At 48.6% G+C, this 23,099-nt stretch overlaps 1 protein-coding gene across 9 annotated transcripts in view; it reads left to right on the top strand.

Annotated features, from left to right (window-relative positions):
• Positions 1–23,099, top strand: part of UNC79 (unc-79 homolog, NALCN channel complex subunit) — a 538,994-nt gene that overhangs the window by 190,082 nt on the left and 325,813 nt on the right. For 8 of the 9 annotated variants that reach the window (XM_069637971.1, XM_069637972.1, XM_069637973.1 and 5 more), the window contains 3 exons: positions 9,875–9,954; positions 10,047–10,195; positions 16,855–17,012. In XM_069637971.1, coding sequence (XP_069494072.1) covers positions 9,875–9,954; positions 10,047–10,195; positions 16,855–17,012 — 387 coding nt within the window. The remainder of the gene's footprint in view (positions 1–9,874; positions 9,955–10,046; positions 10,196–16,854; positions 17,013–23,099) is intronic. The other variant, XM_069637969.1, reaches the window with a different exon arrangement.

Genomic DNA, 23,099 nt, shown 5'->3' on the forward strand with positions numbered 1-23,099 from the left:
GGCACAGCCAGCACTCCCATTTTCAACCATCAGGGTCTCAGCCCTCCGCTAGTTGTGTTGTAGGATTCCCTGAATCCGCTCGGAGTACATAGCCACTCCGCACTGCTGCGTTGTTTTTTCTAGTGCACGGGCCAGGCCGCCCGTGAAAAGAAGCGGCAATCAGGGTTAGCTTTGCAGTCGGCTCATCTAGGGGATCACCTAATTCTCAGTATCTTCGTACGGCTTCACGGTTCTCTCATTCCTTTAATCCGACCCTTCGGTGCTTCCACTTTGCCTTATTACTGTCTTGAGTGAGGGAGACATGCTAAGCTGCCATACCTGGTGGTCTCCTGCATTTCTATTTTATGAAATGATTTCCTTTTTCGATGCCTTCTTTTGCCAAGAATCCACACGTTGTTAATCTGAGGATGTTCTTCTTTACTAGAAAGGGATGCTTTCAGAATTAAATGTCTGAAGAGCCACAAGTTGTAGATCTAAGGTGTTACTTGAAGCAATGGTTAGAGGACAAGGATAAATCGGTGGAGGGTGGGTGCACTGCCTATGTAGCATATTACTTTTAAAAAAATGTATTTAGTATCTTGTAGCCTAAATAAATAGGCCTCAACACAAAACTCCAATTTTTACATAAGATTATAAAATTCTATATTGCATACATTCGAACAAAAGTAAGAAAAAGAAACACTATAATTTACAGGTTCAATTTTCTTAAGAAGGAATATAAAGCAGTCAATATCGATCTCGGGAAATAATCCGATTAGGAGCGCTCGCAGAGTGAATCCCAAGGCTGGAGTCTAAGTCCCTGGATCAAGTGACCAGAGATATTATTCCTAAGGGAAACCAGACCAGCACATTCAGACACCAGGTGTTTTAAGGACTCAAAAGTGGCTGCAATTTGGAGCATCTACATCTTTCAGTTTCCAACGGAATTTGTTTTCCTTTGTCTGTAGTAAATTTAAGCGAAAGCATAGCAAAACCCCAGGACGGATACAGCAACAATAATGGAGCACAGCACGCTCATGTCGGATGCGTCCACCTGCATCTCTGTTGCTCTTATAAGACCTAGATTTTCCCCATGTGTCGATTCAATCATGTAGGCTAGCATGTGGGTTATGGATGCCTCTTCCAAACTTGAGGATGCCAAACCCGAATTTCTGCTACACGATTGGGCCAAAACACTCTCGCTTAAAGCCTCGTTAATATCCATCTGCATAAAGGTAGAATTTGCAGGTGGTTGGTAGACCTTCAGGCACAATTGGGTCCTTTTCCAACATATTTTCGAATTTTGTGAATTCAGGCCCAATTCCGCTTGGATGGCCGCCACTGGGAACTATCTTGGAAGGCCAAGGGTGCTTTTACAAAGCAAACCTTCAACATAGTCAAAGTCGTACTCTGTTAGCTGGTAATGTACTTCTAGCCCATTGCGTACTGTCTGGACAACCTTTGATTAGTAAAACTTAAGCAGAGGCTTAAGTGAGAATTTGGCAAAACGGCAATGTAATGACTTCATTTGGCAAGCCATGTGCTTGGTCTTGGTGATCACCTGCTCAATTAGGAGTGTTTTCCCTTTCATTCTGTGTATATTAAGACCCAGATATTTCAAGCAGCATTTTACACCTTTGTAGTGTAATCCTTTCCACGTACATAAGCACTTTCTAAACCTTAACAAAGCTAGGGACTTCAATCTTCAGTTCATTGCTAGGACAGTTTTTCTAAAGTCCTACCAAGCCTTCATAAAAACTGTATCGAAGGCCGTACATAAGCTCCACTCTCAGTATAAGGCTGTATCACCTGGGAATGTGCTCGTATGGACAGAGCAGCCAGGCTTATCTTAGGAGGAGGAGAGGGCTGTAGCATGGTACAAAGGAATGGAAGTATACGTATGGTCCAAAGAAACACCGAAACACTATGGGCCTCATTCAGAGTATGGAGGTAGTCATGGTGCTATTTGCGCCATGACTACCTCCCATACCGGATCCGGGTCCGACGTGGTTCAATAGGGACTTACCGGTCCATTCCGACTCTGGAGGGACCGGTAAGTCCCCATTGAAAAATCCATTCCCCATTCCCATTTGAGCCCCCATAGGGCTCAATGGGGATGGGGAAGTAGCTAATAACGGTACCGCAATCTGCGGTACCGTTATTAGCTCTCTGGTCCCTTAGCGGCTCCCGCTAAGGGCGCCTGGTAAAACCAGGTGCCCATTGCGGGTCCCGCTAAGGGACGTCGGAATAGGGCGCAAAGGAATTTCCCGGCACCGATATCCTTAACGGTGCCCGGTATCCTTTTGCGCCCACCTCGGAATGAGGCCCTATGTATTGTCAAAATAAAGGGTTTATTTAAATTCAAGTAGAACAAGATAATTCTTGGGTAAGTAAGTTATATAATATCATATAAACACACTCATAAAAACCAACTCAATACCTATGGTATGCAAACCAAGGTATAACCTTATTTAGAGGAGCAAGAAGCAAGTCAAGGTGAGTCAAACCTAAGGTTATACATTCAGGATAGTAATATACCACGCTTGGAGTATAAGACCATGTTAGATCAACTTTTAGAATACAGTCAGTATTTCAGGGGTAGTTAACCCTGTCAGTCATGCCGTGACACTCAGTTATAAAATCACATCATAAACCAACCCTGTTGCAGGTATACTACTTGTAATATTATCATTTAGAACTCACTTCAGAGTTATTAAATCAACTCATATGCTTTCTGGAGGGACTTCAAGCTACTCAATGATAAGTATGAACACTTCAATGACTATTTTCGAATGCACTAAGCAAATCAGGGAAAGCAAAACCTGGTTACACTTTAAAAAAGACACAATGGGCCTCCTTATGAGTACGGCGGTAGGGGGTTAACGGCACCGGTAAGGATGCCGGTGATGTTAACCCCCTACTGCCGCATTCCGAGGTACCTTAGCGGGAGCCGCTAAGGGACCATGGAGCTAATAACGGGCCCGCTAATTGCGGGCCCGTTATTAGCTCCTTCCCCATTCCCGTTGAGCCCTATGGGGGCTCGAATGGGAATGGGGAATGGTTTTCAGAATGGGGATTTACCGGGTCCTCCAAGGTCGGAATGACCCGATAAGTCCCCATTCTGACTACACGAACCCGGGCACGGGTTTGGAGGCAGCCATGGCGCTATTAGCACCATGGCTACCTCCAAACTCGTAGTGAGGGCCAATGTATTTTAAGGTAAGTAGTTGACCTATTGGTACATAACTATTCACTACCTAATAGGTAGTTACACCCAGTATACTTTTTAGAAGTGTATAATATAGTTTCTAGGGTAAGTAACATATTTATGAAACTATTTTAGAATTGCACCAAAGCAATTCAGGGACGCTTAACTCAGGGTTACAAGTTTAGAAGAGCAGCAGCTTATCAGGGTGAGTAAGACCTGTATACTTTTAAGAAGGGCTTCAAGCCACACATATGGCAAGTATTAACTTCAAGACTGTTTTAGGACTTTATAAAGCAGATCAGGGAAAGCAAAACCCTATGGTACACTTTAAGAATGACGCTGTTATTCAAGGTAAGTAAACCCTATTGGTAAGCTTTTACACTCATTCACTTAAGCAATGATACAAAAGTGCCAATTACTTTTCAGAATGAGGGAAACACTATTCAAAGTTACTTTTTAGAGAGGCAGAAAGTAACTCAAAGGTAAGCCTGAACTTAATGAAACGTTGTAACTTCTTCTTTCACAGAGATAGTTACCACACTAATTTCTTTAGCAATTAAGTAGTTTTACACTTGTTATACTTTCAGGTCCTTCCCCTATTCTAAGCATGGGTGATCTCAGAGGCAGAAGAGGGACCCTAGTGGTCTAAGTGCCAGCTGTAGGCAGGTCAGGATAGGGTTCAGTTGCAGGAAAGTCAAAGTTCCAGAGAATAGCTTCTTAAAACAAGTAAGTATTCACTTTAGAATTAGTTAAAGTGTTCAGGGACTTTACAGAAGGCTCCCTATATGCGTTCCAGCATTAGGCCTGGGCAAGTGGGATGGGCAAACTCCCAACCAAACGAATCAGACACTCAGACTCACAGGATGCACACCAGCATTAGGCTTGGGCAAGTGGGATGGGCAAACTCCCAACCAAACTAATCAGACACTCAGACTCACAGGATGCACACCAGGCTCACATTAAGTATTCTGCAAGCCCACACATTATCTTAGAAGCAAAGAAGAGCTTCGGAGTAGATACCTTCAGGATACAGCAGCACAGGACCCGGTCCCTGGATTCTTGGTCTGGCGACGAAATAACTGGATGGGAACTTGCAGCAGCAGTTGTCAGAGAAGGCTTCTAGCGAAGGTTTCTTCATGGATTCTCACAGCTCTGTGGATTTGGTGCCTTTTTACAGCAGCCAGTTGAAGTTTGAATATTGCTCGTCGATTTCTCTTCACTCTCTCGGTCCTGCACTCTGGTGAGGGGATTTCAGGGATTCGATTTGTGTCTCTGGAGATTCAGCAGGAGTCCACCAACGTTTTGGATGGATTTGGACTTTGGAACACCATACACCGCACTCGGGCTCAAGGTCCTAGGGTATTGGTGGTTTGCATACCAGTAAGGTCACAGCAAGTAGTGGGATGGCTAGAAATGTAGGTCTTCTTGAGACTAGTGTATCTCACCAGCCACTGAGTAGTAGTTGTCGCATTCGGGACCCCCAGGTCGCTAGGAAGGAAGGGTAACAGCAGGTTCTGGTTTTACAGCAGGCTCTCCGGTCGCTGGAAATCATCTTAGCCGCGTCTTCTTCATCTTCCTCTTCAGTTTCAGCTCCAGTGGTCGACTTGTCAGCAGCTTCCAGGATCTGAGCATTTATCAGGAACTACAGCACAACTTCTGCAATCTCTCTCTTCAGTTTACAGAAAAGGGCGGTCTGGCTGTCCATTCAGGACAGCCAGCCCCACATTGAGACTTGATTCCTGTCAGGCAAGGTGAAAGACAAAGGGCTGCAGAGTTTTGGACTCCTCCCTCGCTTCGTGCCTTCTCGGACAGTCTGGAGGCTGGGCGGGGAATACAAAGGATTTCCGCTGAAGAGAAAACTTCCACTGAGGTCGTTTCCACCTAGAATGGCGGGTGAAGACATCAGAAACAACAAGGATACTTAAAAATGGCGAAAAAAAGAAGGAACCCACCATTCTAGAAGAATGGTTGCCCTTCTGTGCATTACCGAAGCTGAATTAACATCCTGCGAGTTATAAGACTAAATAGTCATAAGGCAAAACCACTGCCACCAGCCATTCAAGTTAACCTGCAATTGTAACAAAAATGCTACCGGTAAGTAAGTAGGGGGATATATTGTATCCCCTCAGCACGCCATATAAGTTGGGTTGTTCTGGCTCATTATATAACATGTAAAGGGGATGACAATCCCTCTTTACCCCTTGGGAATGGTAGTTCACCCAAGTACATTAAATGTTAATGTTAACATTAAAAGTATTTATATAGTGCACCGTCACCAATGGAATTGGTCCCCCGGAGCTCAGGCCGATCTGCAAACAAGGAGGTGGGGGTTGTGTTAGTGGGGTGAAGAGGGCGTAGGAAAGTGAGAAGGTGGTGTCCTGTTGGCAGCTTCAGTTCGGTTTTCATCATGCGCTGAGCTGAGATTAAAAAGAAATTAACAGAGAAGTCCAAGGGGGCAACCCAGCCAAAGTCCAAACGTTATAGGAAACTATGGGGCTCATTACAGGTTTACCGGTAAAACCCACTGGTAGGCGGCAGGACCGGCAACCCTGTAACACCCTTACCGCCACCTCTAATCCCGGGGCCACTGGGATATCATAAGAGCAGTGGTAACGGTTACTCCCCATTTCCATGCCGTCCTTTAGGACTCTATGGAAATGTGGACACAGAAGCCACAGCACCGTTGCTAACAGTGCCGGTGCTTCCATGACAACCATGCTGGTAGGGGCCTGAAAACCCAGCAGGTCAGGCCTGCCGGGAGATCCGTGCCCCCTACCGGCATCGTTGTCATATGGGGGTCCAGAAAGGGTGCGGTACGTTGATATCAGCACCCTTATTTCCGGACCGCTATACTCTGAATGAGGCCCTATAACTCCAACCACACACTATGAAGAGGCATAAAAAGTTCACCCATAGAAAGCGTAAAAGATTAGATGAGAGGGGAAAAAGATTCCCCTTCGCCTAGGGACAAGGTAAAATAGTTACCTAGTCAAAGAAAAAATTTCTGGGGTTGACACAGGTCAGGAAGATTTATCACAAATATAAAAATCTTACCTAGCCTTCATCACCCATAGTGAGAGAGGTAAAATTAATGTATTAATTAATGTTTATAGCTCGCATAGTACCTGAGACCAATCTCTAAGCATGGTACAGGGATTCGAACCTGTGTTGCTCTGTGTTGTCTTGCTTCCAAGACAAACATTTTGCCCCTGAACTATCCTACCGGCCTTCAACATTATCCAAAACCAGCAGTACTGATTGGCAGCTAAGAGGTGGCGGCACTGTCAAATGCGAGCATTAACACCTCCCTGTCTGTTTTATGTATTCTCAGGAAAACCATTACACAGGACTTTCTGGTACCTCTAAAACCTTTCAGAAAAAAAGCTAAATCAAAGATGTAACAAGTTCAGCCTTTGGTAATTGGGGGGGGTGCTGTGTTAAATAGTGAACCCAAATGGGGTGGCATTAGACATTATTGAACTGGGGTTCCTGCCCTCAACATGCTCTTTGTAGTCCCTTCACACCTTCAAACCCTTTCTGGTAGTCGATTGTACATGTAAAGCGCAGGGTCAAGAGGAAGACACAGGGCCTCATTCCGAGATTGGAGGTAGCCATGGCGTTATTAGCGCTGTAGCTGCCTCCAATAGCTGGTCCAGTCTGGTTGGATGGGGACTTACCGGGTCATTCCGACCCTGGAGGACCCGGTAAATCCCCATTCAACCAACCATTCCCCATTCCCATTTGAGCCCCTATTGGGCTCAATGGGAATGGGGAAGGCGCTAATGACGGACCCGCGAATAGCAGACCCGTTATTAGCGCCCTGGTCCCTTAGCGGGACCCGTAAAGGACGTGTGGTCAGACCACATGTTCTTTGCGGCTCCCGCTAAGGGTCCTCAGAAATAGGCGGTAAGGGTTTACCGGCACCGGTCTCCTTACCGGTGCCCGGTATCCCTTACCGCCCAAGTCGGAATGAGGCCCACATTTACTGAAATATAATATTTTCATCATTAGTCTATAAGGACTGATGCTGTGGTTCACTTTGAGTTTCAGTGGCTCGCTCTTCACTGCTAATGCCTCTGTGACCTTCTGATAAACTGTTGATGTGTAGCAAGCAACTCACACAAGCGAATGAGGCATGCTTCTTGCAACCCCTTACATTGCCCATTGGTGTGTTGTCTAGTGGGTGTGTATATAGAGGATGCACTGATTGTTAGGTCGATTATTTATTTCTATGCCAATTCTCCTTCATCTGCAAGACACCCAACATTTTTGCTGGACTCATGGATTTTCTGGTCTGTTCTCCTGAGTAAGTGGGACCCTTTTTCCCACTCACTCATTCTTTTACTCTGTTTATGGGAACCCTTGTTCATTACTTTTGTACTTTATTTTGATGAAGTCATGTTTTCCTCCATATTTTATAGGGCATCGGTAATTTACTTCTGTAGCACCCTGCACCTTTTGTGCAGTGCTGCTTGGAGCCCTTGGGCTTCCCTTTGTATTGATTGTCTTTTATTCTCCTTTTGGGAACTACTGTTCACAAGGGTAGAGGGATATCTTTTATCCTTTTTACATTTTCTATTGTGAGGTCAGCACACCCCACCTTATGTAGAGTGCTGAGGGGTTACATAGTATCCCCTTTCTCACTGTTCCTGTAACATTTCTCTTACAGTGACAAGCATACCTGCATGGCTGGTGGCAGTGGACATGTTCAACCGACTTTTGTGTTATTTTTACCCACAGGCTGTGTTCACAGCCCCGATAATGCACAGAAATGCTACCTTTGACCCAAAATGGGGGCTGTATTCTTTTTTCACCATTTCTTGTCTGTCCTTTCTTGGTCCTTCGTCTGCCCTCCTGTGTGGGGGAGGTCCTGGTTTGACTTTTGTCTTCAGCGGGAATCCTTTAGGAAGTCTGCCAAGGCTCCAGATTGTCTGTTGAAGACAGAAAACGAGGGAGGAGTCAGAAACCCTGCAGTCCTTTGTCTTCTGACATGCTTGCTTGGAACCAATTCCAACTGCGAGGCTGTCTGTCCTGAAAGGACAGCCACCCTGTAAGGATTGACTGTAGCATGAGTGCTGGTTGGCTGGGTTCTTGAATAAATGGCCTGGATCCTGAAGCCGAAGACAAGTCGACCACTGGAACAGAAGAACCGAAGATGAAGATGACCAGAGACACTTTCATCCCCTTCCAGTAACCAGTGAAGCCTGCTGAAGTGACTGCTGCTGTCCAGACCCAATTTCTGAATCAACAGGGAAGTTCGGAAGAGATGACTTGCTACCACGGACTGGTGGGCATAATCAGACCCAAGTCGACCTGCAATTTGAGCCATCCCACTACATGCTGCAACGTTCCTGGTCTGCAACCCGCCAATAACCTGCGAACAGCAACCATCCTGCAGTGCATTGTCTTCTGAAGATTTAATCTTCTTGGAACTTTGGTGGACTACAATCCTAAAAGACCCTCACCAGAGTGCAAGACCGAGCAAGTGAGTCAAACCGATCAGACGTGAACCGTTCTTCACTGGTGTCTCTGAAAAGGCACCAAATCCACAGATCCTCATTGGAACATGAAGAATCCTTTGCTGGGAGCTTCCTCTCTCGACTGCTGCTGTGAAATGCCACCCAGAGTCCCTCCTTTCGTCACCACAACCAAGGAACAGGAGATCGAGTCTGCAACTGCTACATCGTGAAGGCATCCAGCTTCATCTTCTTCATCACTCCTAAGGTACTCTGGGACTCAAGGTAATAGTTACTTAGTCATTCTGTCACTGCTTTGTGGCTTGAGGGGGGTGATTTGTGTAGTTGGGAGTTCACCCATTCACGTTTGCCCAGGCCTAACTCTGGAACGTATGCAGGGACCCTTATATGAAGTCTCTGAACCCTTTTACCAACTAGAACTGTTACTTAACTGCTACTGAAGATTTCCACAGGAACTCTTGACTTTTACACAGCTTGCCCCTGCCTTTTTTGACCTCCAGTCAGTCTGACCCTGAGGAAGACTCAGAACTAGGTAGGGAAGGATTCCGAAAGCCTAGACTCTATGAAAAGGATTACTAAATACATGACCTTGTGTTGGTGTGGATTTTGTCATAAGGAACTGAAACCAAGTACTTATCTTTGAATTGTGCCTATTCTAAAAAGTATTACAACGTTATTACTTACCATTGAACCGCATACAATCATTCTGAAAAGTATTTCAAACTTCCTACTTACCTTTGAATTAGTTCTACTATTCTGAGGAGTAACTGCACGCTCTGTAAAGTGTATCCCTGCTTGTTTTGGTCTTGTACCTTCATGTCATTCCTGAAACTGAATAACTCACAAAGTTATTGCTCACCTTAGAATTTCATAAGGCCGATCTAGAAAATATAACACAGTGTATTACAAAGTGGTTTTTACTTACCATGACTAGGATACTCCCATTCTATAAGTCTGGTACAATGTGGTTTACTTAACAAAAGTATTGCATTGGTTTTATCTGTTTACTTCAAGATCTTTGTACCTTCGTTCAGCCCCCTCTCTCCCTCCTAAGATAAACCTGGCCGCTCTGCTACCTTACCAAAACCTTGTGTGGTAAAGATTTATACTAGCAGTTGGAGCTCTGTATTACCAAGAAGATAGTCTTATAAAGTGGACTTCAGAAAAAACTCCCTAACACGGATACGTCGTCTTCTTATTTTCCTGACAGCAGTAAAGAATGACACAGAGAGAAAGTTCTGTTACCAGCAGCTGCCGGTTACGTTGAAGCTGATATACACCATACTACAGGTAGGGTTCTCCTTTGGTCTACGTACTTGTTTTTTTGTTGCTGCTCTTGTAGACTGTACGATAATAAATAATCTTGTACTGTTCCCACGCAGGAGATGGCGAAGTTTGAAGAGCCGGACATCCTCTTCAATATGCTGAACTGCCTTAAGATTCTTTGCCTTAATGGGGAGTGTCTGTACCTTGCCAAGAAAGACCAACCTCAGTTCTTAGCCTACATTCAAGAGCACCTGCTGATTGCCAGGTACACAATTCAGAATGGTATCAGGTAATATTATCCCAACCAAAAATATCACCGTATTTGTGGTCGTTTGGAACGGCCATAGGCGATATTTTTTTGGGGGGGGGGGGATAATTTTTGGGGTGTTTGGGAGCAGGGGTTGCGGGGGTGTCCCTCGCTCCTTCAAAAATAATGCAGGGGTTGCAGGGGTGTCCCCCACAGGTTCCATGCCTTAATATCGCAGCAAAAATATGGCGATATTTTTGTATGGCGATATTTTTGTATGGCGATATTTTTGCGGGGATATTAACACATGGAACCCTAAGAATACCACATCACTGTGTGGCTAGATGGTACCCACAGAAGAATTTGAATGAAAAAAAAACTGAGGAAGAAAATGCAGAATTTATGAATTAACATTTTTTGACTTTTTAATAGATGGGGAGTGGGATAGGTCGATATATTAGAGTAGAAGGAATGTTGGGTGGATGGCCTGCGTCGGGTGTTCTCCACATTTCAAGCCAAAAATTTGATTAAAAAATTGGGCGTTTTCTGCCTCAGTATTCTCTATTCGATCTTTTGATGGACAACCTGCCTAGATAACCTTAAGTACAGCAATTCTACCAAAACTGCTAGCATAGAGGCCTTCAAGAAACATTGCTGCCTCTCTGTGAGTGACGAGCTGAGCCCTGGTTCCGCAGGAGGTTTGGTTCAGCAACAAAGCACACCTGTAGCCGATCTCACGGCAACAGGGAAATCATTGCAACCACGTTAAGGAGTCATCACGAAATCTGATAAGTGCTTTCAGGCAGGAGTAGTCCACAGTGTGACTCTCATGTGAACCAGTGAAACCCTTTTATTGCCAAAAAATGAGGACGTATCCGTGGCTCCTAAGGGCATCCTGTAAAAATAATCACATATCCCATCAAGTTTCAAAGCCTTCCTCATGATATCATGATGCACTTCAAGATCATTGGGCTTCTCGTTAAAACCTAAACACAAGTTTTTCTATCCATATAAAGCCGTCATAATCATAATGATATTGATTATATATTTTAAACCCCCCATCACGTTGAAGGCATTTGGTAAACATGCCCCAATGTTCCAGCCAGAAGGATGTCAGACTGCACTACACCGGCAATTCCCCAGGAGGGTGAAACATATGTTTGTTTGTTTGTTTATTCATTTGGATTGCGCGCCAGACCCAGACGTATCAGGGCACAGAAGTTACAAGGATATGCAAGGCTTAGATTACAAGTTACACATGATGAGAAGAGATAGTGCAGGCGCAAAACAAGTATAAGTCAATAAATACACTGAAGAACATATACGGGTACAGTAAATACATATAAATCAGTGAAAGCACTGAGGAGCAATCGAAAACCGGCAGGCCGTAAGTTAGCCGTGGGTAAATTGGCTGGTCGGTATAGCAGGAGGGGGTGAACAGGCCTTAATGATCGGTAGACTTGAGCCAGTTGATTTTGTTAAGTCTGTAGTTCAGGTATGATTGATCTTCTCTAATTGAAGGTGGCATGGCGTTCCAGAGTTGGGCCGCTTTGACAGGGAAGCTGCAACCACCAACCTTCGAGAGCTTGAATCTAGGGATGGTGAGGCAGTTGGTGTTAACTGGTCTCATGGGTCTGATGGATGTTGTTCTGCAGAATCTATCCGTGAGATAGCTGGGGGCAGCGTTATTCAGTGCTTTGTAGGTAAGGGATGCAGTTTTTAGCTGGATTTTGTTATAGGCCGAGAGCCAATTGCTTTGGCGCCTAATCTCAGATATATGGGTTCTTCTAGCCACACGGAGGGCTGGTCTAAGGGCATTATTTTGGAGGATTTGGATCCTCTGGATAATCGATTTATTGGCACCAATGTAGAGGGTGTTACAATAGTCTAGCCTAGAGAGGATGAGGGCTCTGGCCAGGATAATGCAGCTGTCGTCAGAGAGAAAGGGTTTGCTGGTTCTAATAAGCTTACAAGTGTAGGCAGTGGCAGAGGCCATGGAATTCACTTGTTTGGTAAAGGAGAGAGTGGAATCGAGGGAGAAACCAAGGGTCTTTACCTCCCTGGCCACTTTAATGAGGTTACCATCGATTATGAAGGATGAGTAATCCTGGCCTTGTTTATTGAGGTTGGTGGGCGTACCCAGGATGATGAGCTGTGTTTTGTCCTCATTCAGCAATAGACCATGTGTCTATATGTGCAGCTGTCAGTATCCTTGAGGGATGCATATCCTGAGTTGATAAAGCTATGCATGAATGAGTACCCGGCGAGGGGTGTGTGGTGGCCTCCCAGCCAATAGGGAGGTTCAGAACGCTGGCGTAACCAGATGGTAATCCCGCTGCTCTGAGCCTCCTCAGGGCAGCTGGCTGCCATTTGCCCTCGACGGGGAATCAGGTAAGGGCTTCTAACCGGCCTCCCGACTGCCCCTATTTTACTTCCTTCCCTCCCTCCCACACTTACCTGCTTTTCGGGAGCGGATGCACTGGGAACACTTCTTTCTCCAGCACGTCTGCTCCCGATCTGTGACAGGGCACCATGGAAAGGAGGAAGGGACCACACATAGTCCTTTCTCTCATTTCCATGGTTGCCATTTTATTTGTTTACCTTTTTCATTGTTTTCAAAGGCCGCAATGGAAAGAGAAAACAGACTTCATTTTCCCTTCCCCGGTGGGCATTTTCTTTAACGTTTTATTCTGTTGTGAAACGCAGGAGAGTTTTGCGACAGAAAACAAATGCTTTTAGTTCCCCCGGTCTTACGGGCAGGGGTATTAATAGCAATAAGCCTCTCGCAGGAGGGGGCATTACCCCTTCAGGTAATGCCCCGGGGCCTTCGTTAAGGCCCTTGCTTTGCTCAGGCCTGTAACTATGGGCTCCGGGCATTACCTGAAGAGGTAATGCACCCCCTTCCCCCCAGCTCGGGGCTTATTGCTTAAATAGCACTGCTATATTAGGCAAGGGCACTTTACTAATAGGGAGCAAAATGTGTGTATCCTTTGCTAATTTGCATACCCACAATCCATTGCTCATGTGGCTCTTAGCTGTAAGTGAACTTCCAGGGGTGGTTGCTGCGTGGCGCTGGGGCTTGTGTCCTTGTTAGCCGAAATGGTTTATTCTACTTTCCAGTTCAGGTGGAATGATTTTTTTCAGTTCTTAAAAACCAACATAGCGTCGAGGGTGAATAAAGATGAGTCAATTAAACATTCATCCTGTGATATTTAGATACAAAAAAGGTAGCAGGCGCCCCTCTCTCGAAAGAACAAGGCATGATAACCCGTTCAGTGGTTATTAACCACATTGAGAGTTCGCAGCCATTGCTTTTTGCTCACTGTACCTTCACAGATGGGAAATTTCCATTTGCATATCAGTCTTTGTCCCGCCCACAAGGGCAGTCCAGCACCGAAATGCTATGGCAATTCCTCTCTGAACAAGAGTACCATCAGCAACCCCATACACGTGTTTCAGCCTTGTTGGGCATCATCAGTGAGGTGAAACTGAGCCTCTCTAAGCACAGTGAGCAGGGAGTCCACGTCTGGTTGCCCCCAGGTAACCTAGGGTGACCAACCCCAAGTTCCTTTCAAAAATACAAAAAAGGTAGCAGGCGCCCCTTAGTGCTTAGAGAGGCATCAGCTTCACCTCACTGATGATCCCCAACAAGGGTGAAACACGTGTATGGGGTTGCTGATGGTACTCTCGTTCAGATTGGAATTGCCATTGTATTTCGGTGCTGGACTGCCCCTGGGCAGGACAAAGACTGATATGCAAATGGATATTTCCCATCTGTGAAAGGCACAGTGAGTAAAAGCAGTGGCTGCGAACTCTCAAGTGGTTAATAACCACTGAACAGGTTATCATGTCTGTTCTTGCGAGAGAGGGGCGCCGGCTACCTTTGTAAAACTATTTGTTAAGGAACCTGGGATTGGTAACCCTAGGTCTCCTGGGGGCAACCAGACGTGGTCTCCCTCTCACTGTGCTTAGAGAGGCATCAGCTTCACCTCACTGATGATCCCCAACAAGGGTGAAACACGTGTATGGGGTTGCTGGTGGTACTCTCGTTCAGATTGGAATTGCCATTGTATTTCGGTGCTGGACTGCCCCTGGGCAGGACAAAGACTGATATGCAAATGGATATTTCCCATCTGTGAAAGGCACAGTGAGTAAAAGCAGTGGCTGCGAACTCTCAAGTGGTTAATAACCACTGAACAGGTTATCATGTCTGTTCTTGCGAGAGAGGGGCGCCCGCTACCTTTGTAAAACTATTTGTTAAGGAACCTGGGATTGGTAACCCTAGGTCTCCTGGGGGCAACCAGACGTGGTCTCCCTCTCACTGTGCTTAGAGAGGCATCAGCTTCACCTCACTGATGATCCCCAACAAGGGTGAAACACGTGTATGGGGTTGCTGGTGGTACTCTCGTTCAGATTGGAATTGCCATTGTATTTCGGTGCTGGACTGCCCCTGGGCAGGACAAAGACTGATATGCAAATGGATATTTCCCATCTGTGAAAGGCACAGTGAGTAAAAGCAGTGGCTGCGAACTCTCAAGTGGTTAATAACCACTGAACAGGTTATCATGTCCGTTCTTGCGAGAGAGGGGCGCCCGCTACCTTTGTAAAACTGTGATATTTAGACCTTGAAGGTATTCTGAAGTGATTGGTTTTCAATTTCAATCCTACAACTCCCATCTGATAACAATTTCACTGGCATCCCCAGAGAGCTGGGATAGTGTTGAAGGTAGGCTGGCTGCCACACAAAGCAGACTATGGGCCTGATCACGACTTTGGCGGTAACCCTTAAATCCGGCAGTAGTGCTATTACCGCCGGATTTAAGGGTCCGCCAAATCAGGACTTCGGCAGATTTCGCCATAGCTCTGAGCTGGGGGAAATCCGCCGAAAATGTGCGCTATTACCGCCGGCGGGAAATCCGCTGACGGTAAGAGCGCGAAAATTCCCCATTGAGCCCAATGGGGAATGGGCATTCCCGAATGGGCTCAATGGGGAATGGGGATTAACATTACCGCCAAACTCGTGATCCGGCGCTATTAGCGCTGGTGAGTTCGGCGATAGGGCTAATACTGCTGGCGGTAATACTGCCGGTATTACCGCCAAAGTTGTGATCAGGCCCTTAACACTCGAGGTCATCCGGCCTCTAAATTGATGGTCGCAGGCTGTACAAAGAGTCAAGAGGTCCGCCGGTTAGAGGTAAGGTCATTTCTCTAGTCATCAACATTGAAGAGATCTTCCTTGGGGGAAGAAGCTGCAAACTAGCCCTAGGAAAGAGTTATTTTTAATGTAGAAGTTTCCTATGTATGGGATGGTCACCTATTATTTTTTCATGATGAGGTAGGAAGTGACTGCCTGTAGTTGTTTAATATTGTTGTTAACTTTACATTTTGAATTGGACGTGTGCCTTTCTTCAAAGTTGCATATACCTTATTTCGTGCCCTGCTCAGACAAACATTGTGGCCTTGTTCATGCTCTAAAAGAACATATAAATAGATAAAATGAGAGAATAAACACGTTCGTTGATAGGCAATATACAATGGGCCTCATTACGACCCAGGCGGAAGACCACGGTGGTAATAGCACCATGGTCCATGCCGGTAAATTACCGACTCCGCCATGGAGAAAGGGGGAATTACCACCCCATTACAAGGTTGGCGGGGCGGTAATTCCCCCTTCCTCCATGGCCCTTCCCCATTCCCATTTTTGCCCCATAGGGCTCAATGGGAATGGGGAAGGTGGTAATTACGGTACCGCAAATTGCGGTACCGTAATTAGCACCAAGGTCCCTTTGCGGGTCCATTCCTTAACGGCTGGTAAAACCAGCCGTTAAGGTGTGAACCTGCAAAGGGACCTCGTAATCAGGCGCTAAGGGATTACCGGTACAGGTACCCTTACCGGTACCGGTAATCCCTTAGCGCCAGGGTCGTAATGAGGCCCAATGTGTCCTTAGGAAGGTACCCTTTTCTTCATGAAGCAACCAAACAAGCTCAGAAGACGTCTGACTGGAGAAATCCACACACAGCCTTTGGTGCTTTGTAAAAATGTTCAATCGCTCACTAACCTAATTTGAGGGATAGCTACCAGATTGCTGTAACCAGGGAAGGCCAGATGTTTTGGACTACATCTCCCATGACACCTCAGCTTTGACTATGATAGCTAAGGATGACGGGAGTTGTAGTTTGCAGGCCCTTGATTAAGAACTTTTCTTTTTTTTTTGCTGTTTGGTGGGAAGACACAAATTGTACTCCGTAGCGGTATCTATGCCTTTCATGTTTTGATTTCTGTTTTCCATGCACCACGGCTGAAACATGCAAACAGACACCGGGAAAGGTCTATGCAAATATGTTTTTGCAATTGGCTTGCTTAATTGAAGCACACCATTCCACTGAACTACTTTATAACATGAGAACTTTGCAGTATGTTTGTGTCCCGGTTTAGAAGTAGTAGTCACAAAGGCAATTACTGACCGCAAACACATTACCAGCAGAAACCAGTTTCATTGTAGGGTACAGATGCATCACACAAAGGTCTTTTATCCTAAAACAATACAAGACCCCTAGCGCCTCGAATCCTCGCAGTCTTTCTGCGTGCTATAAATACCATACAAATAAATAAATAAACCTACGAAAGGCACTAAATTCATGATTTGGCTCTTAACCTTGGCATTGTTGCTTTGCAGCTTGTGGCGTGTTCTGAAGTCAGACTTCTCGCAGCTGTCCTCGCTGGGCGTCCCCCTCTTGCTCCACGCTCTCTCCCTGCCTTACGGGGCAGACATTTTCTGGACCATCATAAACACCAACTTCAACAGCAAGGACTGGAAGATGAGATTTGAAGCAGGTAAACCAATGCGACGCACGACATTTCATACGCGGCGTTAAGTACCAAGGCGCTAAGCGTCCTTGGCGCTAATTACGGCACCGTAATTTACTGTGCCGTAATTAGCGCCTTCCCCACTCCCATTATGCCCTATGGGGCAAAAACGGGAATGGGGAAGGGTAAATGGGGATTGGGGATTTACCGCCCCACTCACCTTGGAATGGGGCGGTAAATCCGCCATCCACCATGGTGTAAACATAGTTTACACCATGGTGGTAAAGTAGGGAACTTACCACCTGGGTTGGAATGAGGGCCAATGTCCTCGCAGACCTGTGGAGAGGTCATTATCACTCTGGATAATTGTCCTTCCACAGTTTATTTTTACTTCAGCTTTGTTTGGGGCAGAGCGTTCATGTCAGCAATTATCACATGATAATGACCATTCCCGTGGGCCATTAGGCTTAATTATTGTTGTTGCTGTTGATATATGAATGCATGGAATTGTACATTTATAAGGTATTGGTGTTATGTTATCAGTATATCTCTTGGAACCTAGAATTCCTTGTTAGGACAGTTTTTCTATACTCCTCCCAAAGGGACTTTATAAAACTATACCTTGGGCAATATAGAAACTCCAACTCTTAGTATAAGGCTGTACCACCTGGTATGCTGGTAGCAATGACGGAGCAGCCAGTCTTATCTCAGGAGGAGGAGAGGCCTGTAGAAAGGTACAAAGAACTTGAGGCATACATATGGTCCAAAGAAACATGTATACACTGATATTTTGCAAAAATAATGGGTTATTTTATATATACACAGGCAAAGATAATTCTTCAGAAATGGAAAGTACTATTATAAATCATAAACAGAGAATAAAAACCAACACAGTACTTATGGTATGCAAACAAAAGTATCTAAACAGATTTAGAATAGCAGTATGCAGTTCAGGGTGAGTGCACCCGAGTGTTACACATTTAGAATAGCAGTATGCAGTTCAGGGTGAGTGCACCCGAGTGTTACACATTTAGAATAGCACTATGCAGTTCAGGGTGAGTGCACCCGAGTGTTACACATTTAGAATAGCAGTATGCAGTTCAGGGTGAGTGCACCCGAGTGTTACACATTTAGAATGGCAGTTTGCTATTCATGGGGGCAGTACAAGCACATTAGTAGACTTTTAGAATGACCCAAGGCTATTCAAGGTAAGCAGACCCTATTGTTGGTAAACTGTTACATGTATTCTGTTTCAAGCAATAATACAGTTATACCAGCAATATTACTTTCTAGAATGGTGGAACACTATTCAAGGGTAATTAAATTTCTCCAGCATGGGGTCTGGCATGGATTCACATGCTCATGAATATTCCCCGTCGTCAGGCTGGGAATCCTCGGTAAAGAAAAAACCAGTATCAGTTTCGTTTCTGATCTGTCTTTCGTAGTAATGACCAATCACTGGTCTCTGCGTCATACTGACCACAGCCAATGACTGCCCTCTACCTAAGCACCGCCTCTGGCAGCCATCTTCAGATTTTTACCGCACGTTCATGTGTTGGGATCCTCGTGCTATTGCTCTCGAGCGTTAGTGCTTTTTTTTCGCGCTTTTTCACAAAAAACTTCGATTCTTTCGGTCAAAAGAGCCTCAAGCTCCACCGATCCTACATCCGATCAACGGGGACCCGTGTCGGATTCATCTGTGCCCCTCAAGGGTGAAGATTTCGTCGAGCTACGCTTCGGAGGACTCCAGAAGCTTCTCAGGCCCGGTCTCGGAGATGGCCCAGGAGAAGGGAAGCTCGACGCCCGGAAAGCTGTTCAGGGTCTGCCCTGGATGCCAGCTGCAGAACGTCTTTAAGGAGGACGAACACTCTTTCTGCCTTTACTGCCTTCATGAGGACAAGACGCACGTGGAGAAGGACTGTGCGTTTTGCGGCAACATGTCGGAACGGACCATGAAGGACCGCCATCAACGTCTCGCCAACTGGCTGGAGGGTAAGAGCCCGTCTGGCGAGAAGAAGAAGAAATCCGAGCGGTCTTCTAAGACCTTTGAGGGCGCCCCGGCGACGGGGGCCCAACATAAGGCCAAGCACCGCGAGTCCGCTGGCACCGGGAGCGCCGAACGGTCGGGCTCTACGGGCGCCAGGCAGGGCGCACCCTCCCCGGCACCATCAGCCACGAGCCAACGCTCTGGGTCGGGTAAGAGGAAGGCCGAGCACCCGGCGAAGCTCCTGGAGAGGCTCCGGTCGAGCTCTAAGGCAGAGGAGGAGCGTGGCAGTGCCCCCTCCCTCAAGGATAAGGCGGTGAGCGCACCTAAGGTGGTGAAGGCCTTGATCCATCCGACCAAGCCCTCTATCGAAACGGTCGCGGCGGCCCTGGCTCAGCCTGTGGTGGCTGCACCAGTGGTGGCGACCTCAGGGCCCAGAATCTCCCTGCCTCCTCGGAGGGAGTCTTCTTTTGTGCCCATCGATAGGACCCCCGTGAAACCCTCCGTGGGGAAGAAGAAGGGGGGGCAGGGCGTCGTCGTAGATTCGGCCTCAACCTCAGAAGAGGAGCTGATCGAGGTCTTAAGCCACGGCCTAGGCGTGGAAGAAGGCCAGCCCGTCGGAATGGACCCCGACGCAGGTGACGACGACGACATCGTCGAGGATACCGACGGGGCCCCTGCTCGCCCGTCGGACTCCCCTCTGCCAGCGCCGCAAGACAACTCGGCGGCCATTTTGTTGGCCATACAGTCCTTATGCTCCGAGATAAGGACGAGGCTACCGTTACCGACGGAGGAACCTCTCCCGTCGGGGGATCCAGAACCGGGACCTTCTGGTGTTCCCCCTACCAAGAAAAGAAGGATCCATCCACCACCTCCTTTTCAACCGTCGCGCCCCGTCCAGCCCTCCTCCCCGTCCACCCGAGGGGATGATACGGGGACTGACACGGCAGCGACGGGTACGGACGACGAGGCATACGACGAGGATTTTCCGTCGTCGCCTCCCACCAGGGCTTCTCCGCCCGACGAGATCGGATCTTTCCACTCCATGATCTCCAGGGCTTCCGAGCTTTTCCAACTCTGCCCTGAGGAGAAGAAAAAGGAAGGCTTCCTTTATCAGCGGCGCGAGGCCAAGAGGAAGACGGTCCTCGCAGTGCCTCTGTTGGACGACATTTGGGATGAGGGCCTTTCCCTCCTCAAGAACCCTTCCACGACGCCAGCTAGAAGAGACCGGTACGAGAAAAAGTACCGGGTCCCGGACACGGCCCCCCTATGCCTCCGGGCGCAGCCTACCCCGGATTCCGTCGTCTCCGCGGCAGCCAGGAAGAAAGCGGGGGGGGGGGTGCGGCCTCCACATCGACTTCCCCGCCGGACGGCGAGGGAAAGAAATTGGATGCTATGGGACGTAGAGTCATCTCGTCGGCAGCGACAACGATTAAAGCGGCCAACGCCTTGGCTATCGTGGCCCGCTACGACAGGGAGCTCTGGTACAAGATAGCTCCCCTGCTGGATTTTCTGCCGGACGACAAGAGGGCGGAGGCCCTGGAGATCCTGCAGGAAGGTGAGGTGGCCTCGGACCACGCCATCACTGTGGCGACGGACATCGCCGACACTGGGTTCCGCCAGCTGGGCAACGGCGTTTGCCTTCGACGTCGTGGATGGCTCAAAGCTACGGACTTCCGTCAGGACGTCCAGACCAGAGTCCTGGACATGCCCTTCGACGGGAACAACCTGTTTGGGAAGACAGTGGACGATTCCCTTCAGGCCATCAAGGCGGATACTGAGACGGCCCGGGCCCTTGGAGTCCTGCAGCAACGACGGACGCCCTTTCGGAGCGGCGGAGGCAAGGGCGCCTCCAAAGGTTCCGGCGGCGGTTTCGCTTCCTACCGTCAAGCGGCCCGCTCGTCGTCGCAAGAGGCCTACAGAGGACGAGGCAAGTCTAGCGGACCCCGCCGTCGTCGCCAAGGAGGTCAAGGCGGCAAGGCCGCGTCCAAGCAGGATTGAACCGGCCGTGGGGTCGGGCCCCCACCGAAGCACCCCGGTGGGAGGCCGGCTGGCTGGCTTCGTCAGCGTGTGGGAGTCCATCTCCACCAACCGTTGGGTGCTGGACGCCCTGGCCCGGGGCCACGCGCTCGAGTTTCAAAGAAGGTGCCCGCGCGTCCCCCCCGTGGCCAGGAAAGAACTTCACGTCCCTCAACTTCTCCTGGAGGTAAAGGCGATGCTCAGAAAGGGCGCCATCGAACTCGTCCCAAAGAGGCTTCGGGGCTCCGGAGTCTACTCGAGATACTTCCTCGTGAAGAAGAAGACGGGAGGATGGCGCCCCATCCTAGACCTGCGACGTCTGAACAAGTTCATCAAGGCGCAGAAGTTCCGGATGGTCACCCTCCAGCACGTCCTGGGTCAGCTGGAGGAGGGAGACTTCCTATCGTCGTTGGATTTGGAGGATGCCTACTTCCACATTCCCATCCTAAAGGGGCACCGAAAATTCCTCAGATTCGTGGTCCAAGGGCGTCATTACCAGTTCAAAGCCCTTCCCTTCGGACTACGGTCGGCACCCAGGGTATTCACCAAGTGCCTCGCACCGGTGGCGGCGCAGCTGCGCCGCGAGGGGATTCACGTCTACCCCTACCTGGACGACTGGCTCATCCGCGCCAAGACGAGGGAGCTCGCCGTGGTCCACACGGCAAGGACCGTCCAACTCCTCACGGACCTGGGATTCTCCGTGAACTACGCCAAATCCCACCTGGTGCCCGCGCAAGTCGCACTGTTTCTGGGAGCGAGGCTCGACACAGTGTCCCTTCTGGCCTCCCCGTCGGAGGAGAGGACCAGGACCATCTTGGGCAAGGTGCAGCGGATGTTGGTGGCCGACGCGGCCAAAGTGAGGTCCATCAAGTCCCTCCTCGGGATGATGTCTTCCTGCATCTACCTCATTCCCATGTGCAGGCTCCGGATGCGCCCGTTGCAAGAATTCCTGGATGCGCGCTGGATCCAGACGACGGGCAGCTTCGAGGAAAGGATCAAGCTCGACGAGAGTTTCCGACGAGCGATACGGTGCTGGGGCACCCGCGCGCATCTGACGGCGGGCATGGACTTCCAGACCCCAGCCCACCAGGAGACTGTGACCACGGATGCCTCCCTGGAAGAGTGGGGAGCGCACACCGAAAATCTGCACGCAAGGGGACTCTGGCTCCCGACGGAGAAGTCCCTGCATATCAACGTCCTGGAGCTCCGTGCAGTGTTTTGGGCCCTCAGGTCCTTCCTTCCGTCCCTCAAGGGCAAGGTGGTGAGGATCTTCACCGACAACACCACCACCATGTTTTACATCAGGAAACAGGGCGGAACCAGGTCCCCAGCGCTGTCCAAGGAGGCGCAGGACCTGTGGCATTGGGCCGTCGCCCAAGGGATTTTTCTGGTGCCGTTTCATCTGGCAGGGATAAAAAACACCATCGCCGACTCACTCAGCAGGGAGCTGCGCTCGTGCCACGAGTGGGAACTACGGCAGGATCTGGTGGATCGCCTCTTCCGACGGTGGGGCACACCCCAGATCGACCTGTTCGCGACGGCGACGAACACCAAGTGCCGGAGGTTCGCCAGCAGGTTTCCCCAGACGAGGAGCATGGGCGATGCTTTCTCGTTCCCCTGGGAGGGCCTGTTCCTCTACGCGTTCCCTCCCTTGCCTCTGCTAATCCGGCTCGTCAACCAGCTCAAGAGGTCACGGTGCAGGATGATCCTCGTCGCACCTGCGTGGCCGAGGCAGATATGGTTCCCGGACCTTCTGGACTTGTCAGCGTCCCCGCCGATCAAGCTGCCGGCGGACGCAGATCTACTCTCCAGGGAAGGAGGCGCCATCCTCCACCACGACCCGAAGTCGCTGAACTTGCAGGCCTGGCTCCTGCAGCGCTAGAGTTTGGAGGATACGACATACCGGCCGACTGCAGAGAGGTTCTTGCAAAGGCCAGGGCGTCCTCGACTCTTAAATGCTACGGACACAAATGGAAGAGGTTCTCTGTCTGGTGCCACGCACAGAAGATTAACCCTCTACGGATTACGGCTCCCCAAGTACTGCCGTACCTGCTGACGCTGGCCAAAGCTGGTCTGGCACACGCGTCCATCAAGATTCATCTTGCTGCGAT

The sequence above is a fragment of the Ambystoma mexicanum genome, chromosome 14 (assembly GCF_040938575.1).
Source record: "Ambystoma mexicanum isolate Mex_15411 chromosome 14, UKY_AmexF1_1, whole genome shotgun sequence".
Lineage (NCBI taxonomy): Eukaryota > Metazoa > Chordata > Amphibia > Caudata > Ambystomatidae > Ambystoma > Ambystoma mexicanum.